General features: G+C 43.4%; 1 protein-coding gene across 2 annotated transcripts in view; it reads right to left on the bottom strand.

Moving 5' to 3' along the window:
* Positions 1-228: 228 nt before the first annotated feature.
* LOC109140647 (ubiquitin-conjugating enzyme E2 E2) overlaps positions 229-11,282 on the bottom strand; it is a 67,240-nt gene continuing 56,186 nt past the window's right edge. For both annotated transcript variants that reach the window (XM_027286506.1, XM_027286507.1), the window contains 2 exons: positions 5,261-5,408; positions 229-1,031 (listed from right to left, as the gene is read on the bottom strand). In XM_027286506.1, the coding sequence (XP_027142307.1) occupies positions 934-1,031; positions 5,261-5,408 (246 nt within the window). In that variant the 3' untranslated portion in view covers positions 229-933. The remainder of the gene's footprint in view (positions 1,032-5,260; positions 5,409-11,282) is intronic.

Below are 11,282 nucleotides of genomic sequence, written 5' to 3'. Positions count from 1 at the left end.
CACACTGACGAAAATAGAATAAAATGTCACACTAACATAATTTTTTGAGAAGATACAAACCGTCTAATCACTCGACTCTCTGTGGTGAGCCAGTGAAAACTCATTTCTAACAGGAAGTGGTTAGAGAGATGAGCCGGCTGCATGTACACACACACACAGTAATCACACACACTGTAATCACACACACACACACAGTCATATTGAAGCATGAGTCATAGACGGGGTCTGTCACATTACAGCCAGTGTTTAATTGAGTATTCAATGAGTATGTATTCTCACAAGGCATTAAATGTACAGCAAACTACCACTATCGTCATACATGATGGTGATGGGCTCACTTCATGCCGGGGGACAGATATAATACCATGACTACATGTCCAGTGCATGAACACATGTCCTGATGCCATGCACTAATATTGACCATGAGCTGTAAAACCACTGAAAAGAAAAAGAAAAACAAACTAAAAGGAAAAAAATGCACTCACTCAGTATGATCATTTTTACACGAAACCATCACATGAAACGGGAATAATACACGCACGCTTTTTAGATAAGGAAGATGACGAGGGTTCGGGGGCGACAATGTTATAAACAATGCAATAACAATAAGAACAACAACGACGAGAACAATAACAGTATTAAAGCTTTTCATGACCATATCAACATTCAGTGTATTGGAAAATACAATCCCAATAGACTCTTTGTATAAAAAAGAAGCTTTTCAAGTCAGCATGGAACAAATAACAGTTCGTTTCTCTGGGGGGGTGGGGGGTTGGGTGGATGACAGGAGCGGGTGTGCTTCCATAGATTTCGGAGGAGGGGAGGGAAGTGTGTGTTTTTCTGTGTGTGTGTGTGTGTGTGTGTGTGTTTGTGTGCGTTAGGTAGGGTGAAGGTGGATGGGGTGGGTGGGGGTCTTGGAGGAGTCTTGCTGGTCTATGTGGCGTAGCGCTTGGTCCACTGTTTGGCTATCCTGTCGTGCTCGGCTCTGTTGGTCAGGTACTGTGTGGCGATGCTTCCAACCAGAGGGTCGGCTGTAACACAAGACGAGCGAACTCGGTGAGACTCGACAAAAACACAACAAAAACAAACAAAGAGTGTTTCAAATCAGAAATCAGGTGTCATCTACAGCAACTCCAGTATGGTAGTTTCTACAATTTGTCTGCCTTTATCTGAAATATGAATACAATTGATCATTTTCATGGGCAATTATTTAAAAAAAAAAGGTTTTATTTCAGCCAATTGCTCCGTGTTTCAAATAACAAGACTACAATATGCATCACGACGAAGATTCATCTCCCAAGGAGGCTGAATATACTGACGACTAAAAATATCAACAGGAAATTCACTGCAAATCCAGCCAATAGTTTTTAGCGACACCGAACCCCGTCACTCTGATATAAACATCTCACACCTTCGCCAACAGATCTCCTGAGGGGGAATTGTAATATCAGCAACAGCCTTCAAAAATCCACAGTGATATTTTATTTATTAGGACATACAGCGTGTTTACACAAACAGCCAACACGGTGCTGTTTGACATCCAATTACCTGACGCCGTGTGTCAAAGTCTAAAATGATGTGGAAACCTGCGGAGCGACCACCTTGGCTCATCGGCATGCATGGGAATTTTTATTTCACCACAGAAAAGCCGTAAGTCGGACAAATGGAGCTCCATCATTCCTGTGGTCCTGAAGTGAAGCTCGCATCGTGTGACGTACGGCGCGGCCGACACTTTTATCGACAGTGCGGTAAAATGTGCATGCCGCTGTAAATCAGAGGTGATCATCAGGCGGGGCTCTGGCGGCGGTCGTGCTTGTCGTTGTCTGTTGATACGCCGCACACGTCCCGTCGGTCAACAGCCGGCGTTATGAATTCCCAGCGGCACCTCTATTGATTGTGCCGATGCTCAACCCCGTTGTGCCGCTGGTCAATTTCGCAGTGAGGTGACAGAGACAGAAACAAATTCCCTGAGCCTTGCACACACTCTGCTTGGCTTCAGACCGTCTCCTGCGGGGCTCGGCCTGCTGACGGAGCAGTGTGATCAGCTTGGCTGAGCAAGCAGCACAAACACCCCTCTGCACTAATCCCTGCTAGGGTTTCAATGATGGGGTTTTTTACAGGCTTATACCCATATTTCTGGATGAATGGATCCTTACATATCACAGCATTGTAGCCTGAAGCTGGAAGCATCTGACTTCTTCTTCTTCTACCAACACAACTGCATAAAAGAACTTCAAACAAACATAACCAATGGCTTTTCAATTCTCTGTGATACAGAGAGAACTTAAATACGGTACCAGGACTTCAACAAGTAAATACGCATGTATAGAAATGAGGCTCAGACTTGAGAGATCCATATGAACGAGATGTTGCTTGAAACTTTTAGGTAGGTTGTCACCTTCTCAAAGAAATAGTTCCTGCATTCAACAATCGTCGTAACTTTTCGAAACAGTCGATATCTCCCAAGCTTTCTTTTATTCATTTTCATAACCATGAATGCCTACAAGGAAGTTCACAAAGAAAGAGAGATCGCGGAGGGCGTGGGTTGTAGCCAGGAGTAGGCTGCGATCGGAGGCTTCGTGAGTTACCTGTGAACGGCTATAAACACTCTTGCCTTTAGATGTGGTTGGATAACACGTTGCAGGAAACTTGTTGGTTTAAAGCATACTTAAGTATGCTGTACAAAGACTGTACAGCTGCAGCAAGCCTCCGGCTTCAGGACGACCCCTAGAGTTTTGTAAATTTGAAAGAGCCGGAAGATAATGAGGCAAATATTGGAACCGTTGGAGCAACGGTGCAATCATAAGAGTCGTTCGGCGTAATTTTATGGTAATTTCGGCCCTATTTTAGTTTGTTTTCAGCCACTTCAGTTGTTGCACAGAAGGCACACAGGAGCTGCTTCAGCACAGGACATAACCTGTTTTCTTATCTCCGATTCTGATATCAGTTCCAGATAGTAAAGCCTTCCTTTAAGGCAGGGACACCTTTGTTATAAAAGACCAGAGCAATATCAGCACATATCAGCCTGATATATGATCGAGCGCAGACAGAAATCATTGAGGAGGAATCCCTCCGGCTTTGTTAAAAAATTTAAGATAACTTTTTGGACGCTCCGCAGAGGTTGAGACAGGAAAAGACGGGTGGAAAAAGGGATGACATTTGACAGAGGCCCTGGGCTGGATTCAAGCCTGAGATACGCTCTGACATGGCATGCGGCTTAGCCCCAATGAGCCACCAGGACGCCCTAGGTTGAAATTTGCTTGTGGGGCGTGATACGGGGGTTCAATGTGGCATGACGGCAGGGACGGCAGCCCTGGGAGGGTTGATTAACTGTCATTCCATCCTCTTTCCTCCTCTGCTTTAATGAGCCACATGCCAATGATCACCGCCTGCATGGGAAAGAAAATCTTCAGATGGAAGGCGGCTGGAGAGGGAAGGAGAGATATTTTTAGGGTATTTCAGATCCAGGGCCCACATTCAGCTCTCGATGTTGGATTTAAAAAAAAAAAAAAACTTAAGCTAGTGGTGAGAAGAGTAGCGAGCGCACTGATTTTGATGAGGCAAGAGGGAGAAAGAGGGATAGAAATCGCGTGGGTAACGGGGAGGAGGGGTGACAGGGTTTTATTTTTTCAGGCTGGGACGGGGTCTCGATGAAGTCTCTTTTGTATCGTACTTTAAAAGGAATTGCCTCATTTCATCTCGCCAACATCTGTCGAGGAGGTGGATGAGGAGGAGAGGGGAAGGCTATTCTCATTTTCGCCTGCGGAAAAAAGACGAATCTCCGCTGCGAGGTTTATCAAAGAGCAATCCCTGCAGAGAGGACACAAGCTATCATCAGAGGTCTTCACAATCATCACTATCACTTCCCACCCATCCCCCCCCACTCGCTCTTTCTTTTCTGTTGCCGTCTCATTCCCCCGCTATTCACATCGGAACCTGTCATTCTTCGGCCCTTTTTAAGCTGCCTCTTCTCGCTCTTGGCAGACTTGTCTTCTTTCACTGCTGCACCTCATTGCTGCGATATTGGACAGATTTTTTTTTGCTGCTTTTACCACCTCTGTTAGCACAACTCAACACTTCAACCAGCAGACATTAACCGGTATTGCTGGCTGAAGACCAGTCAAACTGGGAAATGACGGGTTTAACTCGTCCATAAAAAGACAGATTGATCTCTATTATAGTTCCTTTGCTCCGCTGGTAAACTGGGCCATAATGGAATATAATTAGCTTTAAAAATGTTGACGTCTTCTTCTTAAATGGTGTCAGCTATTTACAGGATTGTGTTTACCCAGCCAGTCCTGGTTAAATATTGATTGAACTGCAATGAAGGGAGCAGGAATACCCAGGCTCACCAGTTTACGACACAATATTGTATTGTATTGTACTAAGGATGAATGCAAATGTTACGGACATGCCACAGCCATTTTTTTTCTGCTTCTCATCATGCCCATAATTCCCATACAATCACACTGAGACAGTAATGGTTATTGGAGAGAGAGAGAGAGTGCTACTGCTTTAAAAACGCCTCAGTGTGCTTCAGTGCTAACAGCATCTGAAACCTTCGTTCCAGAGCACGAAGGGAACGTCCAAAAGTGTGAGACGTTTGTACGACTCAGTGCCACAAAGACACACAAAAGGACACACAGCTCTTGGAGGCATTTTTTTCCAATTCAATTAAATTTATATAGCCTCCAAATCATAAAGTTATCACATGACACCACTACTGCTAAATATAGAGCAGGTTTTATAATATCACTTACAGAGACCTAACAATTCCCACCATGAGCAAATCTCATTGGTGGACGGCCGTCTGCTTCTCAGCCTCGGTTAAATTACAATTTAATGTTTGAAAAAACAAACGATTGTCAAGTTCCCTTCATGCCGATGGCTTACACTTTGAAAACAAACCGCACGCGAGGTGATGAATTAATCGTCTTGTCACGTCTTGTTATTTTAAACTAAGCTCTGGCAGACTGTATGAAAAGGGTAGCCAAAACTTTAAAGGAAATCTAATAAGTGATACAGTTAACAGTATCTTAACGCATAGACGGATCGAGCACAGCAGCCTGCCTGTCTCTCCTGTCAACCGCTGCTGCTGTTGTGCTACAAAGAGCGCGACTCGAGCCTCGAAGTGACACGCTCCCATGTACATAATCCACACAGAAAGGACACGTCAGTCAACCTGTCACAGCTGAAACTGGAGGGAGATATGACAAGGACAAGTGTGTGTATATATATGTGTGTGTGTTGGAGCTCTCACCAGGGTTGCAGTCAGTGAGCAGGGAGCAGATGGACAGTAGGACCTTGGAGATGGTGAGGGCAGGACTCCAGTTGTCCTTCAGGATGTCCAGACAGATCACCCCCTGACTGTTGATGTTACAGTGGTAGATCCTCGTACGGAACGTCACCTGCACGCGGACAGACAGACAGACAGGCGGTTAGATCAATACTGGTTATTTTGTGCTGACTGGTGATCTTAATAAAAGATTATTATAACGGCAACACTCATTACTGCGAGCGACGCCTTTCACGTTACACAAATTGAATTGATCCATTGCTCCTATAAAAAATATTGATTACCTATCGCAGCTTGAAATCTGGTGGAAGACGAGGCCTCGAAACGTTATGAGATTAAACGTGACCAAAGTCATTTACAGATCTCGAAAGATCAAATTAAAAACATTAAAGCAAGATGAAAAAATAACCAACTTTCTATTCTAGCACATCACATGTGTATAATTGGTTCTCAGAGCTAATGATTACTTCCATTAATTAATCATATTTTATTTTATTTTTTTGCATTAAATCAATTAACTGACAAACAGTCAGAAAATAGTATAAATCTGCATTTTCCAGAGCCCAGAGATCAACGCTTAAAGAGCAGATTGAACTCACAGTTATATAAAAACAGGCAGTAATTATGTTTGGAAAGCTGAAAACAGCTCAGAAATAGATCTGTCCATTAAAAGTTGCAAACACACTAAAGCGGCTCTTTCAGGCTGCCTGCACAAAAAAACATACGACATACACACTCTGATTGATTTCCACGGTCCAAACACGACGATAATGGATGTCTGCCGATACTAATAACAGTACTAATGCAGTAATAAGAGTACATGAAGACTACTACAGTAAATACACAGGTCAATACAGTGGAGGATCAGTGAAAAAGGCTGCTGCTGCTGCTGCTGCGTCGTGATGTGGATCTGCCTTAGTCAACAGTGAAGTTGACAGTCAGCAGAGCCTGACATCAGCACAAGGAGCACCACATCATTAAGGAGTGACCTTTGACCTCTGCTCTTACTTAAAACTCACGGCTGCTGACCAGGACAGGCAGTCCGGGCACGCTCTCGCTCCGTCTCCCTCTCTCTGCTCTGTTTTCTGACTGCAGCTTGCCCTCTCATTAACTCTCCATGCCTCCCTTCACATCTCCTTCTTATGAGAAATAAACAACCGTCATGAGCGAGCCCAAGCTCCCCCCTCCTCCTCCTCCTCCTCTGTCCTCACATTCCTCGCTGATATTACTGAGACAGAGCAATAAACAGGTCGCTCTGCATGACATGAAAGGATTTTCGGGAGATGTGACAAGAAAAGGCAAGAGACAATGTGATTGATGGTGATTGGCTGAGGGCAGGTCGCTCCTCTTTTGTTCCTGCAATGTCTGCTGAGATGGGTTAGCGGTGGCATGCTAATGCTGTCCGCCCAGCAACCATGGAAAAAAAAAAAAAAAGATCCTTGGCCAGCTAGTGTGGTCTCATTAACAGCCTGTAATCCCATCATGGCTGATGCTAATAGATCATGATGCTGCCTCCGCGTAACAAAAGCTACGGGTCTAATCCTACATCCCCCTCTGTATATAGAGGATTCCTCTAATCACAACCTCTACGTCCTCATTTTGTATCTCAACGCTCCTACTGCAAAGGTAGCTTTACAGAAAACACTTTAATTTCTAAAGCAAATGTCATGGCAGTGAAATTTAATATATTTTGTTAAAGGTAGACACTTTGGGAAGCGTAGGTTTCCTCCTCCGGGGAGCAGTCACGGTAACTTTAAAGGCCTGACGGTGAAGTCGAGAGGTCACTGAAGTCATTCGAAATCATCTTTTCTTCACCGTAAATATCCACAACGCAAACTTTCATAGCAATCTCGCCAGCAGTTGTCCAAAACATCTAAATTTGGATCAAAGTTTCAGATGGACCGACCAACATCTCAATCCTTAAAGCTGCCTTAATCAGTTTTTGGCCACTTGGATGCAGAATCTGCGCCTGGGAACCAAACGAACCTGCCAAGCTCGTGTTTCATTTTCTCTGGCAGATATGTCTTTGAGAAAGTTTGTAACTGGCCACCAGTTTTTCCCCTTGCTTGAAACAGACTACTTTAACATGCATGTGTTGCTCTTGTTTCATTGCTATGATTGGTTAAAGGCGTGTCCAGTTGCATCCAAGGGCATTTTGGTACGCCGTGTTATTTCTTTGACTTAGAGGTAGGTGCCATTGCCTATAAGATAAAAATAACACGTTTGTCATATAGAGTGCACGAGGTGTTACGGCTTATATGTTAGAAAACTAATGCCTTTACACATGCAGACATGAATCACCTTTGCCATTTATTCGGCCATCATAGCACCCAACCTGAGCTTTTTATCACATTGGCTTAGCTGTGACAGAGCATGTTCCTCTATCATTACTTCAGCTCTGTTCATTTACAACGTCCACATTTGATAGGTTGAATCAACAGCCATTTGGGCCAAATGTAATGAAAAGCAATTGAATTGATTCATAGTCTCACGAGAAGGCAGTCATCATGTCTCAGCTTAAATGAGACAGAATAGAAAGGTTTAGGTTTAAAGGAGGGGAATGTATTGAATGGCCGATCATCCGTTAAGTCAATGCTTGACTTTATGGGCCTTCGTGGCACGTTAAACAGCCTACTTCACAGGTTTGAAAACGGGAATGATATCATGCTGAGGGAGATAAAGTGTTCAGTGGAATTTAGTTTGAAGCCACGGGGAAATTAGAGTTCATAGAGGGGGATAATGTTAGTCCGAGGCCTCTAATCTCTCTGCTAAACAGGTCCTGGAAAGGACTAACGTTGGACCAAAATACAAACGTTGAAGCAATGTCCTCGCCACCCTCAACCCCTCTATCTGAGAGTATCAGTGTCAGCCTTAACTGGCATTATCATCCTAACATCAGTGAGTGAAGCCAGTGTAGTGAGCAGCTGCAGCTGTCGGATTGGTGGCTGTGAGCCGGTGAGCTGCAGGATGGTGCAGCTCACAGCCAGGCTGGAAAAACAAGGCAGCAGGAGGCCAAGAGTTTAGACGAGCTCTGTTTCCCCCTCGGCGTGGACTGCCAGGAACGAAGGAGGCAGTTTTAGCCGGTCCGTGAGGAGGGAATGAGGGGGACTCTGTTTTCTCTTTGGGAGTCATGTTTCGCACCTTGAATACTCGAGGCTGTGACAAAATTCACAATCTAAATTGTTGCAAAAATATGAAATGGCCAATCAAACCACACGTCACATCCACTGGAGGTGGACGAGGTTAAGCCACTTCTTTTTCTTCCATAGGGATCTTCCATCACCGTATTAAAATACTGTATGAGGTCACTCGTGTTTCCACCTCCAGCAAAGACTGTCGTGCGACAGTTTGCAGAGTATAGTTTCCTGTTCGGTGTCAGATTTACTAAATCCAAACCATGTCCACATGACAGAAGTCGCACCCCTTTTAGTAACAAGTGGCCTCCTGCTCTGTATTTACAATTTCATTCCTTCTCTATGTTTTCTTGTCAGAGCTCAGACCACCACCACCACCAACTGCTGTTCTCACATCACGTTACCTTGCGAGGCAGCTGGATTCACAAGATGAAGTAAGAATCATCTGAGAAGTAAGAATCATTTGCTTCGTAGCCTGCCCCAAATATATAGCAGAGACACTAAGGCAGGGGTGTCCAAACTGTTCCACAAAGGGCCGGTGTAGCTGCAGGTTTTCCTTCCAACCAAACAGCAGCACACCAGACTTGACTCATTTAATCAACTGATCTCAAGTCTTCACAGAGTTGATTGGTCAAACTGTGTGCTCTTGGTTGGTTGGAACAAAAACCTGCAGCCACACCGGCCCTTTGTGGAACAGTTTGGGCACCTCTGCACTAAGGGATAGCTCCCGCAGTAGAAAGGTACCCTACGCAACCCTATACCGTCAAATTTTGGGTAAATGTTTTTAATGCTTGAATTCCAGGACTGATACCAGAACGCTTTCACACCTTACAATGATGAACTTTTCCCAAAAGTATCAGTGTTAGCATCACAAATTTGCCTCCCTTTAGCGTCTGAATGTGTGAGAAGATGAGACAGAAATGACTCACATCCAACCTTATCATTTGCTTTAATTATCACTGTCGATGCAGCTTTAACAGGCTGCATGGGAGACATATACCAACTAGTTATTGAGAAAGCAATCAGGAAGTCATTCACACGAGTCGCACGGATTTCTGAGGTTTTATACGCGGCACGTTAGAGTTCTTCCGTGACAAAATGTGTTTGATTGATGTAGGGCTGGGTCGTATTTTAATTACGGTTTTGATGTCCCGTAGCACAAAGTATTGAATTAAAAAAAGAGCAGTGAAAGTTGCCTGCTCAGATCAGCAATCTTATTTACTTATTCTCAATTTTTTTGCTACTTTTAGAGTGTTCTTCTTTTGTCAAATAAAAATGATTTAGTAGAAAATCGTGTTTATAATTCTCCTAAAAAAAAGGTCTAGAAATATTTGTTTGACAAGAGTTTTGAACTTGGCAACAGCACTGAACATTAATTTCCTCTTTTTCCATGGCCATAGCAAAAAGATACATTTTAATAGCTTGCACTGAAGAACATTAAATTCTGTATAAAAACCTTTTTATATTGTAGATAAAGGTTTCTCTAAACAAAACAAAACCAAACTTCTACATACATCACCGCTACATTTTTGTCCCAACACGAAGCAGCCAGAAAAGCCTAAAATGAGCAAAATCAAGATTTATATGAAGAAATAGAAATATGAACAAGCTGATAAGATTAAGGAAGAGTTGATACAGACCCGCCGAGCACAGCGTACCGTTAAGCAAATAAAAACTAACAAGCGTGACACAGATTTCTGCTGTTTATGTGCTATGCAGAGCTCAAAGAAACTAATCACAGGACAAAATTGTTTCTGTCTCTTTGGTGCCAGTTCCAGTTTACTTTGGCGTCTTTCTGTATTTGCAGTTTAAATCACTTCCTGGAACCGAACCAAAGAAAACACGCAAAATATCTCCACAACTACTGGACAGATTGCTCTGAAATTGACTGTGGATATTCATGCTCACGTCAACGTTTCCCTTTGGCCATAATTTAAGTCAAACATATCTTAAAAAGAGATTTTCTCTAATAGTTGTGGGCTTTTCTTCAAGCATCATCCTTTAGGACAAGCTGTCATAATGAAACTGGCAGATTTTGTACTATTGCTGCTGTCGCTTCTCAACCATAATCCAAAGCAAACCAAATACTTCTCCGTGTTAAATGGTCCGTATTAAAGCAGGATAAATATAGCAGATATCTTAAATTATGTCCCTGTTTACTCTTTTCTATTTATTTTTACAACACGTCCCTAAATAGCCGCCAGAGGTTTCGCCAGTGAATATTTCTAGACCTGAAACCAAAAACCCAGGGCAAAATCAGAAGCACGACTCAAACCGAGGGGAGGTGGCAACCGCTGTCAGCCAGTCTACTGTGTAAATACTGACACACACTTGCATCAGCAAAAACACGCGCATATCGCCACAAACCCCACAGCCTCACCGGAGGGAAGCCAAACACGGCAGCAGCATGCATATCAGAGGGGGGACACAATAACAAGAAACAGTTTAAAGATAAGTCTGCTGATATTGCCAAAAAAAGAAAAAACAGGCGAGGGGTGTCGTTTAGCTCAGTCGGTAGAGCAGCAGTCGGGTCATCTTTAACCCATCCATTATGAGTGAAAGTTTATGTAAACATAAAGAAAACTGACTTAGAGTCTGTGATATTTTATGTTTTTCTTATTTTTAGAAATCCAATGTGCAGCCAACAGTGGAAGTATTCACTAACAAATATTTTGTGTGTATCCGAGCTGATATATCTATTTTCTCAGTGTCACAGAGCTCCATTTTTTATCACTGACACTTGTTCCGTTGTGAACAAACAGACTGCGGATTATTTTGACTCTAACTCACACACACCGTCCTGCTGCCACAAATACTCACTGGATTCGTCCCCGACTAACGCGCTATTTTCT

This window comes from Larimichthys crocea, chromosome XIII, assembly GCF_000972845.2.
Source record: "Larimichthys crocea isolate SSNF chromosome XIII, L_crocea_2.0, whole genome shotgun sequence".
NCBI classification, from domain to species: domain Eukaryota; kingdom Metazoa; phylum Chordata; class Actinopteri; family Sciaenidae; genus Larimichthys; species Larimichthys crocea.
Note: the sequence above shows the minus strand (reverse complement) of the source record. Positions and strands in the feature narration are given on the sequence as shown.